General features: G+C 38.5%; 1 protein-coding gene across 4 annotated transcripts in view; it reads left to right on the forward strand.

Annotated features, from left to right (window-relative positions):
• gabrg2 (gamma-aminobutyric acid type A receptor subunit gamma2) overlaps nt 1-19,576 on the forward strand; it is an 87,484-nt gene extending 67,908 nt beyond the window's left edge. The window contains exons 8-10 of one of the 4 annotated variants that reach the window (XM_039688269.2): nt 6,008-6,213; nt 8,609-8,632; nt 16,474-19,576. In XM_039688269.2, coding sequence (XP_039544203.1) covers nt 6,008-6,213; nt 8,609-8,632; nt 16,474-16,755 — 512 coding nt within the window. In that variant the 3' untranslated portion in view covers nt 16,756-19,576. The remainder of the gene's footprint in view (nt 1-6,007; nt 6,214-8,608; nt 8,633-16,473) is intronic. The other 3 variants (XM_039688270.2, XM_039688271.2, XM_039688272.2) reach the window with 3 other exon arrangements.
• The last annotated feature ends 1,823 nt before the right edge of the window (nt 19,577-21,399 follow it).

The raw sequence follows: 21,399 nt of genomic DNA on the forward strand, positions 1-21,399 counted from the left end.
CAAAAGCCAAGTTAACAGTGGCGAGGAACCAAAACTCCATCAGTGACAGAATGGAGAAAAAACCTTGGGAGAACCCAGGCTCAGTCAGGGGCCAGTTCTCCTCTGGCCAACGGAGGAACAGTGTGTGATTCGGGCAGCATTACAAGACAAATTGGATCGAAACATTAAAAGAATTTGTCCATTTCCATCTGTTTGTGAGATGTAGATAAATTGGAGATGAGATGTTGAGGATCAGTGCCGATGGCTTTCGTGTCGAAGATCTAAACTATGCAGCCTAATTTTGAATTAAGGAAGTCTATAGTTTGTTATGTGTATGCTAGGTCAAAGAGATGTGTTTTTAGTCTTGATTTGAACTGACCGAGTGTGTCTGCTTCCCGGACAATGTTAGGAAGATTGTTCCAGTTTTGTTGCTAAATAGGAAAAAGTTGATTTTCGTCAATTTCGATATTCTAGGTATTATCAACTGGCCGGAGTTTTGAGATCGCAATAGACGGGAAGGACTATAATGCGTTAAGAACTTGCTCAAGTACTGCAGAGCTAAACCATTTAGTGCTTTATAAGTAATCAGCAATATTTTAAAATGTATACGATGTTTAATTGGCAGCCAATTAAATGGTATGGTCATACTTCCTGGTTCTGGTAAGAACTCGACCTGCTGCGTTTTGAACTAGCAGAACTAGAGAGACTTTAGCCGCGTTTCCACCGCAGGAACTTTCCCCAGGAACTAGGAACTTTGGGGTGGTACTCGGTGTGTTTATACCGCAGGAACCAGGGTCTAAATGAAGTACCAGGTAAAAATTCCCCCCCCCCAGAAAGTCCCTGCTGGCGAGGTGGTACTTTTTCAGAGTTCATGAACTTTCGGGGTGGGACTTGTGCGCTGAACGTGCCTGATTGGTTCTTACCACGCTATTCTTTCTGCCCGATGACGCGCGTTCGTCCCATCCATCTCACGGTCGATGTCCGCTGATAACAAACGTCTTTTATATCTAGCATTATGAGCTTTCTGAATACGCTTTGGGTGCTCATCTCTTTTCTGCCGTTTTGTTAATTACCTCGCAGCAAAGCTTGAATCGGCTCCATACAAAACTCAAAACCAACGCGCAGGCTAGGAAGAGCAGTCACACGCAGTTAAACGTAATCTTCCCGCCCCGGACCGGTACTATAGTACGCGGTGTAAACGCAGTAAGCAAGCGGTCTGGGGGAAAAAAAGTTTATGTGAAAAAAGTTCCTGGGACAAATAGTTCCTGGTAATTGTGGTGGAAACACGGCTTTTCAGAGAGATTGGGCCCTCTGGACTTGTGTGCCAGTGTGTGTTAACCTGAGGCCGGAAGCAAAGGCTCCTTGATGGTCAGTCCTGGTCAGAGACGTGGTTGCTCTCTCCGTCTGAACTTGTCCTAGGAGGTTACCTCCCCCTGACATGGTGACTCCACAGGTTGACCTCTCTCAAATTATTTGGTGGCATGGCTTTGTGGCTTACTTAGTTGGGGACACTTAACATTTGCTTAATTTACAGATGTAAAGCAAAATATTATTATGAGTCAGGCTTGTCTATCTTTCCCCGTACCAATTAGGCAGTCAGCTTGCATTCTCTCTCCCTGTCTGTTACTGAGAGAGGAAACACTTAGTTATCAGGGAGTTGACCCATTTTATTACTGCTCTGCTCCTTAACTCGCTCTCCCGTAGCTAACTTCAGTCCACTTCCTTCTGCCACAGTTCTAAACTACCTTGGCAATTAGCTCATTTTAATACAATCACAGGAATTGGTGGGTTGGCATCAGGACTTAGATCTCTGTCATTTGCTAAGGATGGGTTTGTGTTTAAACAGCCATTAGAGTGTGTTATTGCTGAGGCAGCAAAAGACCTTGCTAGGAATGATCCTGGTTTCTTGGACGATGCAGGTATGATTGTCTCAATGTGTTCAGTCTTTTTGCCTCTGCTTGGCTCAACACGGGGTGTGTTGTCGAGGTCAGTCTCTGCATTCTGCTTTGGTCGCAAGGCAAGTTCCTTGTTCTCTTAGGGCAGTTCACATCCCAGGAAGTCTGAATGAGGGGGGCAGACCTGCTTTCGAGCCATGGGCTGAGACCCGGGAAGTGGAGGCTTCATTCATGTGGACCTGATGTGGCAGACATTCAGTTTTCTCTGACTCCTTCAGCACCACTGAGTCTAGATCAAGTTCTGTCATGACAACTCTTGGAGTGTTTAATGGATATGGTAATGGATATGACAATGTTGATATGTTTGGTCTTGGCGGAATAGATCTGCTATGATGCTGTTGTAGGATATGGTTGTTGCCAATACATACATGACACGCTGCTGCTGTAAAATATAGCATACAAGAGTTACCCGTAGCAGGTCTATACAGGTGGAGCTGGGGAAGGTGGAGGGTAGGGATGCACCGATCTGATATTCAGGATCGGAATCGGCTCCAAAACAGCCCTTTTTGCCGGATTGTGTATCGATCAGTCGAGGCCGATCCAAATCCGATGTTGTGCGTATAGTATACTTTGTTATTGTTAAGCCCCACTAAAGGCACCGAAACATTCTTAAGTACCATAAAGTTTTCGTGCACTCTATTATAAGTGTTGTGAAGCCATTATGTGAGAAAGAAATTAATATTTAAGTAATTAAATTCAAGATCACGTAAACTTTTCCCTCAGTTGCAGCTGTCAGTCATTCTCCATTCAGCGTTCAAACAGATCGGATCGGTATCGGTCGATACTCAGAATTTTTGGTATCGGATCGGATCGATTCTGGAAAAGATGGTATCAAAGCATCCCTAGTGGAGGGTTTCTGAAAGTTCGCTGGAACTCTAAGGCAAATGCTGCCCATGTATTTGAAGGTTGAGCACGTGAGCTCATTGGCTATTGATACAGTGGGAACTAGGGATGGGACGGTATGAAAATTTCATATCACGATTATAGTGTCCAAAATAATCGTGATTATCAATATTATCACGGTTTTGTTAAAAATTTATGAAAGTGCTCAAAAAGAACTGATGTTCACACTGAAAACATTTTAACAAGTTTTATAATTGAAAATCAACAAAAAACAAATAAAACAAGCCTCTTTATGCAGTTTTTTAAGCAAGATTCTATTCTATGGCATTTGCTTCTTTATAATGCCCGTCGTCAATAATAGCAACGCATTATTACACAGCGCACATCCATATCACAACGGACGCGCGCTCTTGTTTCATTCAAATACAACTTGCCGTCTTGCGTCTCCGGTTTTTGATTGCATTGCAAAAATGAAATCAGAGTTCATTTATTGTTTACAGAGTTTGACAATATTGGTGTGATATATCTTGTCTGGATGATTGTTTAACGAAATGAGTTCATAAACAGGTAATATTTAAAACTTCAGCTAATCTCATTATCAATTCAATATGTCCCCGTAATTATGTGGTAAAAATAAAATCGGTTTAATACGTGATGCATCTATACTTTACTATCCCTTAAAATATCACTTTTAATAATAGTCTTGTTTGAAGTTGTTAGTCTTTGGCTCAAATCCACTTGCTACGAACTTTTCTTCGCGGAAGCTTGACGTCTATTTCAAGTGAGTGACATAAAATGTCAAAAACTCAAAACAACATTTCGTGCCCAATTGTTTCCCAGACGTAGTTTTGGTATTGAGGTCAAAGTTAACTTGCCTTGCGTTCGGGTGATGATCACACAAGACGACTCGGCAGATTTGAAGTGTTTCTATTGCAGTGACTTTTTGTTCGGCAGACAGGGTGACCATCCTCAATCCTCGAAGTTTCCCTCAGGACTTTTGTAAAACCCAAAATATGACCACACCTCAAATTTGGTCTTCTTAAAAGGCTGAAAAATCTCCTGAGCACGGTCACTGCCTTCCGCCATTCCTCCTCGAATAGTAATTTAAAAAAATATTGCGTGCTGCGTGCCTGCGCCAGACTGGCCGACAGGATTCAGTGAGTTATTAAAATCGCGATAATCAAACACGGTTTTAATGATAATTAAATTTTAAACGATAATACTAACCGTCAGTACATTTTATCACGGTTTATAGTGAAACCGGTTATCGTCCCATCCCCAGTGGGAACCAATCAACTGTGCCCTACAGATAATAATGTGATTACGAGGAATTTAAGGTATAACCTACGCTATCTCACGACCAATTCGTACGAATTCGACGCATGATTACTAATTCGTACGAACTCACTCGTACGAATTTTTACGATTTGTCTAAACCCACGTGATGGTTAGGTTTAGGGGCGGGGTAAGGGGTAGGTCATTCGTACGAATTCACACGAATTGGCCAATTCATAAAATATGTACGATTTAGCAAAATCGTACTAATTCGTACGAGTGAGGTCTTTAGACACAAAATTAGACACTTTTTAATCATGCTTCGAATTCATACGATTTGGTCGTGAGATCGGGTTGGTTAGAACCTATTAGCCTGCGCCATCTAGACTTTTATGACCGAACTTTATATTTCACTGGCCTGTAGGTTCAGTGCTGGCTTTTCTACAGGAGCAAGTGCACCTGCAGCTTTTATGAGCCAGCTAGTGCGGCTTAGCGTGTGTCGTTTACTGGTCTATGTCTGGGAAGACATTCCGTGATGTTTTATGTGTGGGAATTTTCTGCCTGGTAAGCATTCTGTTTTGGGATATATCTGTGGTGTTGAAGGCTTTGACAAATCCTCCTTTTTACCCATTGGATTTAGCTTGAGATAAGCTTCTGACTTTAAGTCTGTATTGCTATTGGCCTTGTCATCTCTTAAAAGGCTTGGAGATTTGCAGCCACTGTATGTCTTTTGTTTTTCCTTCAATTGTGCTATAAAAGAGCATCCTTGAATGAGCAGGGATCTAGCATGTTTATTTAAACTGCTCAGGAGTTTAAAATTACAATTTAAAATCTCATTAAAGACTCATGTTACAAGTAGGCTGCTTTCTAAAACCACTCTACATCTTGTTTTCTCAAACTTTATTGTAAAGTCAATCATTTGCACATTTTAGTTTAGATTGTGTAGAATTAATAAAGCATTTATAACGGGCTTTCAACATACAATCTGAACATAAATGGATGGGTCTGAAAACTTTATGAATACCCTGTATCTTCTGTAAGTGGTGATCGTAATACATTTGTAATTAATAATACATAATATTTAATTGCCCAGAATGCTCTAATTTACCGCAAAATCTCTTCAAAAAGGAGCTATATGAAGAATCCAAATTAATATTTTGTGGGTTCTGACCAATTTAGTTTGGTTATTGGTTACACTCATTAATGTTTAAAATTAATTGAATTTAATAATGAATTAATAGTAAAAATGCAGTATTTATACATTCACATTATGCTATTATTTTATATTTTCAGAACAATAATTAAAAAAAAAAAATTCTTTTAGTTCACTTTTAAAAAAAACTTTTGCTGATAATTTACTCACCCCCATGTCATCCAAGATGTCCATGTCTTTCTTTCTTCGGTCGAAAAGAATTTAAGGTTTTTGATTAAAACATTTTTTTGATTAACCAGCATTTTTCTCCTTATAATGCACTTCAGTGGGAACCAAAATGAACAAATCTTTTTCCGAGTCATTTGATTCATTCAACGAACGAAACGAACGAATTGGCTCAGAAAAAGATTCGTTCATTTTGATGAACGAGTTCGAACAGGAGAGTCACAAACCATCATTTAAAGCCCTTTGAGCCGTTTGGTTCCCATTGAAGTCCATTATATGGAGAAAATCCTGGAAGGTTTTCATCAAAAACCTTAATTTCTTTTCGACTGAAGAAAGAAAGACATGGGCATCTTGGATGACATGGGGGTGAGTAAATTATCAGCAAAAGTTTTTTCAAAAGTGAACTATTTTAAATGAGTGGTTAAATTATTGTCCAGTATAAATTAAGATCCAAACCACAAGCGTGGACTAGCCGTGTGAAAGATAAATACCACAGATGTAACCTCAGTAATCCACATGCAACAGATGTTGAAATGTCCATGCTCTTATTTCAGTGTTTTTTTACTTTGTTCCGCAGGAATCACAACTGTGCTTACCATGACCACTTTGAGTACCATTGCTCGGAAGTCCTTACCCAAAGTGTCGTACGTCACAGCTATGGACCTCTTCGTGTCTGTGTGCTTCATCTTTGTTTTCGCCGCTCTAATTGAGTACGGAATGCTCCACTACTTTGTGAGCAACCGCAAGCCCAGCGCAAAAAAAGACAAGAAGAAGAAAAATCCCGTGAGTACACTTCCTAAAGCAATTCACATTATCACCTACAGTACAGCAATATTATAAAGTGTATTTACGTCCAGTATTTTAGATGAACCTATTTGAGAACTGCAATTGTTAGTATTTTAGGGTCAAGGATTGAGTACGCCAAATAACCGCACTCTTCCAAGTTAGTGAGCTGCTTAGACTGTGTAGGATTAAGGGACTTAAATGTGTATAACTAGTTTTATAGTGCAGTGTGAATTCATTCAGTACTGTTTAAATAGAATCACATAGTTGGTTGGGAATATTGATTGTAAAGAGCTGGAGTCATAAATCTCTGTTCCACTGTTGGGCCAAACAGGTTAGAGTTATATTTCCACTTGAGCTTGGTTCAGATTCTCAGCGCGGTTTTTGGTTTGCTTTTATTTACAGTATCCATAATTTACATCTCTAGGACTATACAATTTGGACTTGTAATGTAGTGGATTGTTATACAGTCTCTGTATAACCCATTACATCAAAATGACCTGCCATTGACATTAATTCATATTTTTAGGTTGTTAGTATTAACAGCGTTAACGCAAACCCATTTTAACGGCGTCAATTTTTTATTGCGCGATTAACGGTCTTTTTGTCCCAGCAAACTTTGTAGTTTTTTTTTGTTTGTTTTTTTTTGTAGATTTTGCAACAGGACGCAACATGCGTGGCGCTGCGCTATAAAACCCATTCATTTCAATGGCTTGCGCCGTACGAGGAGGACGTTTTGTTGCTTCATCAACCAAAGCGCTAGCGGATCTAGCTAGACTGGAAACAAAACAACAGGCACGACGGCGCACACACTTGTTTGGACTTGTAGCCGGCCAAATAGGTTAACGTTACGTTTTGAGTGGATGACGAGTGCGAGACGCCGAAATGGATGCCAATAAGATTCTGAATGGAAATTACTTTACTAAAAAGTTGCCAAATGGTTTAATTGACAAAACCAAAGTGATCTGTGTTTTGTCGTTGTGAACTGTCATCATTCGTGACTCTTCTGTTCGAATTCATTCATCAAAATGAACAAATCTTTTTTTGAGTCAATTCGTGTGTTTCGTTTGTTGAATGAACCAAATGAACCGAATGACACGAAAAAGATTCATTGATAAACAAGTTCGAACAGGAGAGTCACAAACGCGCATCACAGAACAGAGCAAGGCGACCATTTGAGCTTATAAAACTTAAACGTTGTTATTTATTTATTAAATGAGCGATCGTTTCGCTTGTGCACTAGTTGTTTGTACACCATTTTTTAGAGTTCAAATAAATGATTAAATAGGCCTAGTATCTTTCTTTTTCAACAACAAGGTGCATTATATAAACCAACCGGCTGGACTGGATCGGCATGGAATGGAACGGTTTGGCCTGACAGTGGACGGTTATATTCTTCTTGAGGACTCAAATGTTGAAAACAGAAATAATAACGTAATTGTGTCCAAACCTTTTACCGGAAAAGTATATTCTGTAGTTTGCCGAGAATTGATCAGATTGGAATCTAGTCCCGGCTGGTTAAAAAGATGAGTCTCTTTTTGTGAAGAAAGCCATTTGTGATGCACATAAGATCCATAGGTTTCGACATGCCTATGTAGGTGATAGACAATGAGAAAGCTCACTAGGTTTTGGAACATAGCTATAGTGTGCACGCTAGAAACTTGCTCCAGATGTGGTCAGACTGTGTCGCTGAGCAGTGTTGTCCTTGATCCGAATCATTTCGGCAGCAGGTTTGAAGATTTTCATCTCAGCATGGTGCTCATTTCTGTAGCTTGAGGAGGGCTGATCTCAGAAAATGGGAAAATGGGGTCGTTCCACTTTCAGATGATTAAAGGGCTGCCAGAAATGTCTTATTTGATTTTGGGGGTTTAAAATGCTAGGCGGATTTTCAAACCACATTCAACAGATTGGTTACCAGTCAAAGGGACACTCTGAAGAAAAACTGACAGGAAGTTTTTGCTGAAGAAGTGTTTTGATCTAAGCCGAGTTGGACGAGTGTCAGTCTCCTCCTCAGATGATTGTTGTTTGGTAATTAATGCCAATTTGCGATTTACTTTTATAAGAAATGTCTGTTTCCAAAGCTGTTAAATTTGATCGGATGAGCCATGTTCAAAACCATGTCAAATATACTGTATTTTTGATAGTATTTTAAGTGAATCCTTGCACTTTGAAAATGTGTTCTCCTTTTTATTCTGTATTTTAACAACATGCAGTGAACGTGTGAAGATGTACTGCCTTGCACCCCTTCCTTCCTCTGTGTCTGTGTATATTTCAGAGTCTTCTTTATATTATATTGTATGTCTATTTTATGTTGTTGTTGTTGGTTTGTTCGTGTTTGTTTTCTTCCTTTCAATTTCTAATTTTTTTTGTTGTTTGTTTCCTGTGTGGACAAAAGCTCCTGCGGCTCTTTTCCTCAAAGGTATATTGCTCATGTAAACTTCACTAATCATGCATGTTTCTGCATTCTGCGCAACCACACTGCTCTTGTGTCCGGCCTTTAGATTCACTGCACTAACATCTAGTAAGTTTAGTACTGAACCTCCTGTGATGTGAAAGGCAGTGGGACTCTTATTTTACTTAAATAGAACAGCAATGGCTGAAATATTTGCATCTTTCATTTAATTAAAAGCAGGCCGCCTTCTTCCCTCTCTCTCTGTGTGCTTGTATATGAGGCTTTAAACCTGACAGAAATAGTCAGCAGAGCCTTAACAGCTTGAAATAGACAACCACGCTGGTTACCTTAATCCCAATTAAAGAGCATAAGCTTGATGGCTTTGGCAGATTTAGCCATAGTAATCTTTTAAAAGTCAATGTGCATGGGGCACAGATCGATATTTGTAACTGACACTTAGTATTAGAAGAAAGTTTGCCCGAATTTGGAGGAAATTCAATTGTATCAGTGTGTAACCAGACTAAACCAGTGGTTCTCAACTGGGTTTTTTTTTTCAGGACCTAAATTTGACAATGGACAACAAACACTGGGTCTGATTCATAAGTAATTCAGCAGAAAGGACACACAGGACAATTCTTCCAAAAAATGTCAGCAGATTCACAACGTGTGCATACTAGGGGTTGAACGAAATAAAAAAAGTCCAATTTTAAGTGCTTGATATCAAGATCAACTATTCAGGTGGTGTAAACAAATATAACTAGTGAAGCGCTTTCAGAGTATGCTTTTATTTGTCATTTTAACTAATGGTATATGAGCGTTAAAGTGGACTTTAAAGATGTATTATCCCCTATAGGACAGTATTAGTATTACAGTATTAGTATTGTTTTTGTACAGTCAGATTTGATCGTAATTTATCGAAATTCTTAACTCTGATCAGTTAGAAAAGATATAGTGCACTAAGTCAGAACAGTCTGGATGTCTTCTGCAAGGCGTCCATGTTGTTAATGTAAAAATAACGTGATCGGCGACTAGTCAACGTCAAACGACGTCAAGCTTGAAGTTTCATGACAGAGAATTAAAATCGATATGATGACTTGTCTGAGCAACCCCTAGTTCATACACACAAGAATTTGATATTAACCTTACGGGTCGTACATAGCGGGACGAATATCGTTATTCGCCGACGTTTTTCGATGCGTTTTTTTGTGTTCACACCCAAGTTGGGGTGGGCGATATGACCAAAATTGTGTTTCACGATATGACTAATTTTATTTCACGGTAACGATATATTTCACGATATAGTTATTTATATAGTTATCCTCAAAAAAAAATAAACAAAAAGGGCTTTGTATAAATAATAAACCCAAATACTTTAGAAATGAAAAGTACGTCACCTTGTTTTATTTTTATTTTATTTGGTAAATTATTTATTTGGTAAACTATTTTTATAGCAAAATATAGTAGGCTAAACAAAATAGACTCATCAACTTAGATGAACTTCCCACAATAGATTGATATTAAATACAACTCAGGTGCTTTTCAACTAATTTTTCAATCTTCTATGCAATTAAAAAAAAATAATAATAATTCAATCTCATGCATTGCTTTACTTCATCAATCAGTTAATACCCAGATAGCAAACTGACATTGAATCAACGTGGAAATATGACATCGAAACAACGTTGATCTGACATTGTTTTGCTCATCGAATTAACGTTGAACCAACGTCAGACGCGTCATTCTTTCAAAACTAACGGAAAATCAACTTGAAATCAACGTGTTGTTTCAACGTTATGAAAGCAAACCAATTTTCGATTTTCATTTAGCTTTGAAGAATGACGCGTCTGACGTTGGTTCAACGTTAATTCGATGAGCAAAATCAACGTTGTTTCAATGTCATGAGAGACGTCGTTTCCACGTTGATTCAATGTCGGTTTGCTGTCTGGGTAATTATAATATATATAATAATTATAATATAATATAATTATAATATATTTTTACCGCATGTGCTTATTATACTGCGTTTTTAAGGGGCTTGTTTTGCTCTTTTTGTGATATCTGGCAACCCGTCACCCTGAGCTTTAATCAAGAGGAGTTCAGAAGTGAAAACCGAACAGCAGCTGCTGTTAGTGTTGACTAAGTAGTTTAAATTATACACACCTTATAACAGTGCGTCGTTATTAGACCATAGCCCGGTAAACACCGCGCGCTCCCTCTCAGTGCATGTGCGCGCGTCTTTTGCATCAACAAAATGCGATCGATTAATATGAGAGTCAAGTTGTAATCACGGATCGAATCAAAGGAAGATTTTATCAACTGGTTCGGTAGGCAATTGTTTGTAGTTAAATATATAACTTGCGCTGCATATTTAGTAATTTTGCCTCAGAAACAGGATTATACGTTCGTTTTAACAAGCAGGATGTTCATGCTGAATGCGATTTTCATGTTTAAAAAGTAACTATACATAAGAGAAGGAAAGATGCCGATAACTATACATTATTTAAGGTTATTTCTATTCGTAATGATATTAGCCTATGAAATGTTATCGAGTAACTTAATGCTTTCCCCGTTACGAACGTGCACTCCTCTAACTGTAGCCTGGGTGCTGCTCTGCTCTAGTTGACGGCTGCCTTTCCCCTCGAACATATCACGTTAACAACAATCCTTTAGAAAACGGAATTCCTTTGTGGATCCTCTTGATCTGCTTTCTCCGTGTTTCTTTGACAAATCTCAGCATCAGTGTCACGCACGCTGCACAGGAGTTAACCACGCCCCCTTATTTGCATTTCGCGGTATACACGGAATAAAAAAATCTGTTACGACTGACGTTTTCGACTGACATATATCGTCATATCGCCCAGCCCTACACCCAAGCGATTTTCGCTGACGATGAGCCGACTGAACATGCAAATTCATTCCCTGACATTAGACGCCGCTCAATGTAAAACAGAAATACTCCGGTACACAAGGTGGCGCTGCGCAACTTTACGCTTCTGACACTTGGTTGTCACTCAGAACAAGAGAGCAAGTATTTACGGTATTTACGCGTTTGTCAAAATCATAGTCGCTGTCACGTTTGTTATTTAGTTATTTTTGTTCCGACACCAACAAGACCAGCAGATATACTGTACATTCATCTTGCCTTGCATCTTCCTCGTCTTTTTTATTCTCAGGCGTATATCTTCTTTGCCATACGTATGTGTGCTCGACAAGACCGTTTTGTGTTTGAGCGCCCCCAAGTTGTGTTTTACTGTAACTTCAGAAGCTCCAAACACGTGAGCAAAAGCACCAATCTCATCGGTCGGATAGATTTTGAGGCGTTTTTTTTTCAGGCATTTTTTTTTTTAAAATGACGCTTTTACGCGTGTCGTTTTTCGCATCGGTGTGCACACTCGCATTGGCGCCCTTTGTTAAGTCACAAGGCGTATAACGTCGGCGAATATTGTACGCGAAATTTGTCCCAGTGTGAACAGGCCTTTATTTTATTGTTAATGAATTTGTAGTAGGCTATTCTAAATGACCCAAGGTTAGTAATTTACATAAACTCACCCAAAACATTTCCATATAAGGGCTTTCCACACAAGCTTTGCTTTACAGCAGGGTGGACAAATTGTGTAACTCCAAGTCTAATCAAACACACCTCAAAAATCTAAACAAAGTCTTCAGGATTACTTCAGGTAAGTATGTTTTTGTTTAGGGTTGGAGCTAAATTCTGATTGTGTTTTATTTGGCTTATTTTTTGGGAATAAGACAAATAATCTTGGGACTACTTACAACCTATTTTTGTGTCATAGCCAACCAGTTGAGAACCACAGTTAGAAGAAAAGCACTTTGAAATAATCTCTCACACACACACACACACACACACACCTGGACAGGCACTTCATCTTTGGTAGGTTGTCGTATTTCATCCAGTTAAAGCTGCCAATTCCACTGTATTTGTTTCTATTCGCTGGGCAGACCCTTTGTGCTCGTTGCTTTCCACACGCTTCGGTGAAACCCTTTGAGAAGCGATTCACATGACCCCGTTTTAACACAGCCTCAGGTGGCTCTGTCCTAAAAGCTACACGATGAGCACTCGGAGAAGCCAGCGTGAACATCTGGTTGTGCTTCGTTTTTCAAAGGGATTTGAAGCAACCTTCCAAAGCTGGGCAAAATGATTGTGAGTCCAGAAATGTGGATATGTCCCAATGAGCCTGTTTCTCTTGGCTTTGTTGGGAAATATTGACAATCAGGTCTTGTAACATTTGTGTATCTCAAATGTATATTTAAACCGAAATATCAGTACTGTTGCTGGCAAAGATACAAGATTGAATGGATATTAATTATTTAGCTGTTCTGTTTGAAAAAGCCATGTATAGTCTTTGCTGTAGGAACATTTATCTTTTTATCCTGCATCGTTCTGATGACATTTTTGCCAAATAAATGATGAACTTATGTTTTATTATTTTCGCAGAGGACATAACCCAGATAGCAAACTGACATTGAATCAACGTGGAAATATGACATCGAAACAACGTTGATCTGACATTGTTTTGCTCATCGAATTAACGTTGAACCAACGTCAGACGCGTCATTCTTTCCAAACTAACGGAAAATCAACTTGAAATCAACGCGTTGTTTCAACGTTATGAAAGCAAACCAATTTTCGATTTTCATTTAGCTTTGAAGAATGCCGCGTCTGACGTTGGTTCAACGTTAATTCGATGAGCAAAATCAACGTTGTTTCAATGTCATGAGAGACGTCGTTTCCACGTTGATTCAATGTCAGTTTGCTGTCTGGGAAACTAGTGCAGTGGTTCCCAAACAGGGGTAGACGAGGAGGTGACAGAGCAAACAAAATGCTACACCACTTTAAAATAACATTAAAACCGAACATGTATTTGTAACAGGCAAAATGCTGGATCTAGTGTAAACGGGGAAACGGTAGTGCCGTTAAAGGTCGTCCAATCAAATTACCTCGTCTTTTGCGGTCAAAACTGAGTGCATCCACGCAAGCAATATGAATACAGGTGTGATAGATTGCATGCAGAGGATGCTGCCTTAAAAAAAAGCTCTTTATTACTGCCGTTCTCCAGAAAAAAAGTGTGGTTTTAGCATTTACTTGCATAAAAACCAAATATAGAAACATTGAGTGCATAGAGGTCGATTCAAGACTTAAACTGTCTTTGATACAGAAACATACCTTGTGTGACTTCTTGTTTTCATATATTATACAAGCAATAATGTAATTAGTTTCTGAAGAACTACACGATTATGCGCAAATGTGACTGATTTTATACAGCACTTCAACAAACAAAACAAAATATGCGGTTTTGAACAAATTGATCGGCAATGATTTCATAGTTATGTTTCCACCCACCCATTTCAATGCGCATTTTGGGATAGTGCATCAAAAACGTCAAAAAGATGAACCTAAATTCTAAAAATGTGTATAAAAAGTCGTATGAATTTTTTATCTGACAAGAAAATATGCGCGTAAACTACGATGGAAACAAATTTACCAAACTAAATTACTAAATTCCATGATCCACATTAAAAAAAAATTCATGTGACTTTCTAGACAGCAACATAGTGTCGGCGCAGATACGTCCCACATTTGGTGCGCGTTGAATCCACAGGTGCCAGATGTGGCCCGGATCTGCGCCGACACTATGTTGCTGTCTGAGCGGGTTGGGACGACATGCGCGGTGGTCATTCTGAAATGTCCGGGTGTGATTCGGTATAATTACCTCCCAGAACGCTCTTACACGTTTATTGCATTTCATCTGCACGAGTCATTTATTATATCCGAAAATTATTAGACAGTTGCTTCTCCTTCTTTTCTTAGTGATATTTTTGTTCTCTTCGACTCACTTGATGGAAACGGTGCTTTATTTGCAATTGGTTTTTGCGATATTCCAATTTTGCGCACAAGTTAAATTCGCAACCGTGGATGGAAACGCAGCTAAACAGTCATTTGCTTTGTTACTGAATGAATGAACGACTCATTGACTCACCCAGTAAGACAGTGATTTACCGCCACCTACTGGCAGTTTTAGTTTAATATTTATGATCTCCCCCACCCCTGGGCGTTTTGGAAAAAAAAAAGGTTTCATGGCCCTCAAAATATTTCGTTTTATGAATATCTATCACTTCGCTTGTTTCCGCGTCTTCTTTTCATAATCTTTCAGAAGATGAATAATGTAATAGCGCCCCCTAGAGTATAACAGTGAAAACATGGAAAGCTGGAAATGTCCCAGATAGCACAAGTCTGTTTGATGTGATGTTTACATCTGGAAAACGTATTCTTAAGAGTGTTTGCTCATCTGCAATACGTCTATGGGACGTTTCCTGTCAGATGTCAAATAGACGTGTAGAAGATTTCAGTTTAACATGCATTCTAAATCATTACATCTTAGAGACATCTTCTAAACGTCTATTTGACATCTCACAGGAAACGTCCTATAGATGTATTGCAGATGAGCAAACACTCTTAAAAATACGTCTTCCAGATGTAAACATCACATCAAATAGACGAATAGTGTGTTTACATCTGGAAGACGTATTTTTAAGAGTGTTTGCTCATCTGAATACGTCTATAGGATGTTTCCTGTCAGATGTCAAATAAACGTTTGCAAGATGTCTTTAATATGTAATGGTTTGAAATCACATCTTAAAGATGTCTATCAGATATTTAGCACATGTTTGCAGAAGTACGTGTATCTGGGTGGCGGGGGAAGCGTTGTCTCATAAATGACGGAAAATTGGATGGCTTTAGGGTGATACAAAAAAATTTCATTTGATTGAAATGATTTGATTGATTTACTTGAATGTGTTATTTTACTTATTATATTAATAATTAAATTAATGAAATATATTTAAAATTTGACATGACACATTAAATAGGGTTAGAAAAACGTTGCCTTTAGTTAAAGCAAAAATGCTCCGGAAAATCAATTGAAGGGGTAAATATTGTCCCTCAATGGAAAATCGTCAAGAGTGGACAAGAGTATGCAAAAGCATGTTAAAGGAAAGTTCACTTTGAAATGAAGTTTTGGTATGTTTTATCTTACCTCAAGAGCATCGAAGATGTAGGTGTCTTTGTTTCCACAGCATTTTCAATTTTGATATTTTTAGGTCAACCCGTTCTTGTCTATCAGTCATATAATGCAGGTCTATGGTCACCACCTCAAAGAGCATGCACAGAGAAGTCCAAATTAAACATGATTTAATGACTCGTAAATGTAAGTACACATTGATGGCCTAAGACACGAAACGAGCAGTTTGCGTGAGAAAACGTATAGTATTTACATTGTTTTTACGTCGTTACCACAGCCACAAAGCACCCTCGCCCTCAGATCACTTGTGGTTACAAGAAGTAAAAACGATATAAATACTGTTCGTTTTCTCTCACAAACTCCTCGTTTCATGTCTTAGGCCATCAGTGTACTCACATTTACGAGTCATTAAATCATGACCATAGACCTGCATTATATGACTGACAAACAAGAACGGTTTGACCTAAAAATATCAAAATTGAAAATACTGCGTAAACAAAGACACCTACATCTCGGATGCCCTTGAGATAAGCTAAAACATACCAACAATAATTTCAAAGTCAACTATCCCTTTAAATGCCTGCGGGGATACACCCCTCTAAAAAGTCTGGGAACCACTCCTAGTGTAATACAATATAAAAAAAAAAATCAAAGACAGATGAAAGTACAATGAACAGCCATAATATTAATTTAGTATTCATTCAAGTAGTTTTAAAGCCAAATATTGCAGTTACACATCATAACAATTAGGGGCAAAGCACGTAAACGCAGACCCTGGCGGCTGGTGTGTTTGACGTGACCCGTGCTGATTGTGTTTTCTTCTAAAAGCAGGCCCCCACCGTGGACATCCGCCCGCGCTCAGCCACCGCCATCCAGATGAACAACGCCACCCACATGCAGGAGCGGGATGAGGAGTACGGCTACGAGTGTCTGGACGGGAAGGACTGCGCCAGCTTCTTCTGCTGCTTCGAGGACTGTCGCTCGGGAGCCTGGCGGCACGGCCGTTTGCACATCCGTGTCGCTAAGATAGACTCTTACGCCCGCATTTTCTTTCCCACTGCATTTGGTCTATTCAACGTAGTTTACTGGTTTTCCTATCTCTATCTTTAAAAAATACATATTCAGGCCTATATACAAAGGCTGGCCTTATTTTATGTTACAGATTCCAGCGAGACCCTTTCTTGGAAACGGGAACCTATTGAAAACATTTAGTTGCATTGTGTTGCTGTTGTTGTAGTTTTTCCCGTCTTATGTTATGTGCAATTTTTACTATTTATTTATTTATTTATTTATTTATTTTAAAGTTGTGCACTAATGTAATATGTGAATTGTTTGTCTATGTTTACACCTTTTTTTCTAGAAAGTATATCTTGTGCATAAAGCAAAAGTTGTAGCAACAAAAAAAAAACACACAAGCAGAAGGGGCAAAGATTATTCATTCAGAATCGGTTGGGCGAATGGCAGAACATACGAGTACTGCATGCCTACATGTTCTTTTAAGGCCCCTCGAGAGCAAGCACTGAAGAGATTTTGAGAAACATCATCCAAATGCATGGCTGCCAGGCGTATATGAGGTAAAAGCAATCAAATATCAACGGATATGTCCTAGCATTTTATTATTTGTGCATTCTACAGATCAAATGTAAAAAATGTAAGTGTTTAAAAGAGTTTTTCACGTGTGGTCGCGGCTGGTTAAACGTTTGGTCACCTGTACAGATGTTGTAAATAATGAATACTGTATAATGCATGCACCTTTTAGGCCACCTTAGCAAAAGTCTTTTATTATCATCAATTGATAAAAGGCACAAAAAAACGGTCAGGAAAGCTTAACTTCAACAGCTACATTTTACATCATTTATGGCCACTTCTAGATGTCTGTCATTTATAAATGCACAATTATATTGTTATATGTAAAAGTACAGTTTTGCATCCTTTTGGGTATCAGAATGAGCCTCCTGTCCGTCCTGGGATAGGTGTGGTGTATACCCACTAAATAAATATTAACCCAAAGTTAGTCCAGCTCATCTTTCAGTTGATGGGGTGAGTACTCTATAGTCTACTATAGTCATATTCTTCCCGCATTATGATTATTACTATTTTGTTGAGTTTACAAAAAAAAAAAAAGTTTCCAAACACAAGTAACAGAATGTCGTCAAACAAACTGCAAAATGTCTACATGCTTTTTTTGTTTTTGTTTTATCCATTAGTGCTGGGCAACGATTAATCGCGATTAATCGCATCCAAAATACAAGTTTGTGTTTACATAATACATGTGTGTGTACTGCGTATAATTATTTTGTACATATAAATAAACACACATGCATAGCCTATTTTTAAGAAATATGTGCATGTATAAATTGTATATTTATACAAAATGTATATTATATTTAAATATTAATATTTTATATCTAATTAACAATTTTTTCTTCAATATATACATGCATGTGTGTCTATTTATATATACAAAATAATTACACACACACATGTAAACACAAACTTTTATTTTGGATGCGATTAATCGTTGGCCAGCACTAATTAATTTATACTGTAAATGAATAAATTGGGCTTAAACATATATAGGATGACATTTCAGTTAACAAAAACAATTACTTCATAGATAATCTTGTTGTTTGATACGTTACTGTGTGTGTCATTTGTTGCAGTTAGCAAATGACATGCATGCATGTATTAAATAGTATCTTTATCACATGAACATGCATACATGGGAAACAAATAAATTACAGCATCATTAATAAAATGTAACATATGCAAGCACAACCCACTTTCTATTTTAATAAACCATTAAGTTCAGAAATCGTACCCCAGGTATAGTATGCTTCTGAGTACATAAATATGTTTGCTCAAGTGTTATCACGAAAAGTAGAGGTATTATAGTATTACAAAAACTGGGTAATAACTAAGTACTACCCAGTACTTTCTATAGTGCGTACAAATGAACAAAACACACCAAAACAAACGCAACTAAAAACACTGTGCACTAAAACCTTAGAATTGCCAAAGTGTTGCGGCATAATCAGATCATTTTGTTTTTCACTGCTGCATTAAAAATTCATATTTTCTATTTCTTCCAAATGACTGAACGGGTGCAACTGTTCGGTAGCAAAAATGACAGATAAGCAAACATTTCTGGTTACATACAGTAAAACATCATTCGTTTGAAGTTTGGTTTCGAACCCTGTTGCGTTAACCTTCCAGCTGAGCAAACCACCGGTTTTGTATATTTTGGATATATGCATCTTGATAGTTTTGCATTACGTGGGCATGTTTAATTTTTGATTAGTTTATACTCATTAAAATTAGGTGTCATATGAGTATCTTGAAAAATCTTCTATGAGAATATGAACATTATTATCAGCACAGAATCGGTTTTCTGTTCGTGTGCCGTCTATTCATATCAGAAAATCGAATCACTTTGCTCCTAATATATCACCTAGCCGTGAGAAATGTGCCGTTGATTATTTCCTGTAGAATGGATGTGGTTATGTAAGAGTGGCTGTGGAACAGAGGTAGATGTGCTGTAGATAATACTGAAGGCATACTGCATAAAGCTTTATTGACGTTTATTTGTCGGAGCTCATGCGGTTAGGAACACCGTGCATTACAGTTTGCTTCACACGCGTCGCTCTACCGCTCATGCTTCTCCTGCAGACAACTACACGTGTCCGCGCAACAACTCCACATCCTTATGTTATAATAGAGGGAGTTACATCACCCGTGAAGAGTAACCAAATTACATAAACACTAAATTATCATGCACAAATAAATACCCCCCACTTAGAAAAAGAACTGTCCTCATTTCATAATCACATTTCAAAATGTTACAGAGTTAACAGGACATAATGGGATATAACATGCCATGACAGGCAAAAACAGTTTGTAACCATTGTACAAAATAAACATGTTTTCATCACCTGTGTGTTTTCGCTTTTTTTTTTTTCATGGCTTAAAACCATCACACATTTTGTGCAGATAAAAAATACACCATGTTAAAATATGTGTTCTTACAGTGTAAAACCTTGAAACCAATCACAAAAGTGCAATATACACTCACCTAAAGGATTATTAGGAACATCTGTTCAATTTCTCATTAATGCAATTATCTAATCAACCAATCACATGGCAGTTGCTTCAATGCATTTAGGGCTGTGGTCCTGGTCAAGACAATCTCCTGAACTCCAAACTGAATGTCTGAATAGTAAAGAAAGGTGATTTAAGCAATTTTGAGCGTGGCATGGTTGTTGGTGTCTGAGTATTTCACAATCTGCTCAGTTACTGGGATTTTCACACTCAACCATTTCTAGGGTTTACAAAGAATGGTGTAAAAAGGGAAAAACATCCAGTATGCGGCAGTCCTGTGGGCGAAAATGCCTTGTTGATGCTAGAGGTCAGAGGAGAATGGGCCGACAGATTCAAGCTGATAGAAGAGCAACTTTGACTGAAATAACCACTCGTTACAACCGAGGTATGCAGCAAAGCATTTGTGAAGCCACAACACGCACAACCTTGAGGCGGATGGGCTACAACAGCAGGAGACCCCACCGGGAACCACTCATCTACACTACAAATAGGAAAAAGAGGCGACAATTTGCAAGAGCTCACCAAAATTAAACAGTTGAAGACTGGAAAAATGTTGCCTGGTCTGATGAGTCTCAATTTCTGTTGAGTCATTCAGATGGTAGAGTCAGAATTTGGCGTAAACAGAATGAGAACATGGATCCATCATGCCTTGTTACCCCTGTGCAGGCTGGTGGTGGTGGTGTAATGGTGTGGGGGATGTTTTCTTGGCACACTTTAGTCCCCTTAGTGCCAATTGGGCATTGTTTAAATGTGTTGTAGTACTCGAGACTCGGACTCGGTCTCGAGACCATATTTTAATGGTCTTGGTCTTGTCATGGACTCGTGTCCATTTTTTAGGACAATTCAAAAAAAATTTCATGATTATTAATGTATGTTAATAAAATATTTCTTTAAATTGATTGACACGCCCAGTGATTGGTGATTTTCTAGTGCGCAACTGCACATGACAAATTGTAATAAAATTACTTTTAACACCACCTATGTGGCCTTTTTACCCTAAACTGATCATATTTTTTAAACTCTAAGTAAATTCAGTAAAAAAAAAAAAGGATTTCTCTAAGTAAATAAAAGTAAATTAGGTAATCAACCCTCACTGGTCTCGGTCTCGACTCGGACTCGACCGTCTCTGGTCTCGGACTCGACTCGGACTCGACTCTCTATGGACTCGGTCTTGACTCGGACTCGACTCTCTCTGGTCTCGGTGTCGACTCGGACTCGAGTGAGGTGGTCTCGACTACAACACTGGTATGAAATATATTTAAGTTGTAATTAAATTAAAATTAAGTCTTCCTAGCCTTGTTTGGGGAGCAGACACACTGTCAGGCCCTGTTTACACGAGAACGCTCGTGGGTGAAAACGTAAAAATATTTTATCGGATGTGCCTTTCGTTTACACAGCAACGGCGTTTTTGAGGCTCAAAAACGCAAAAAAGTGAAACCACCCTCCAGAGTGGAAATCTTAAAAACGCTCCACCGCCGCGTTCCCGTGTAAACGGTAAAAACGCAAAAGTCTACTTGACGGTGAAAGTTGTACGCAGGCGTGTGGACTTGGTGTTGCTGTAGTATGCACTCCTAGCCGCCTGAAGGGTATACTACATTGAATTTCACACACTTTTACGTCTCCATTTGCACGCGGATTTCCCCACACAAAACGCTC

This window comes from Pimephales promelas, chromosome 19 (genome assembly GCF_988280905.1).
Source record: "Pimephales promelas chromosome 19, fPimPro1.hap1.1, whole genome shotgun sequence".
NCBI lineage: Eukaryota > Metazoa > Chordata > Actinopteri > Cypriniformes > Leuciscidae > Pimephales > Pimephales promelas.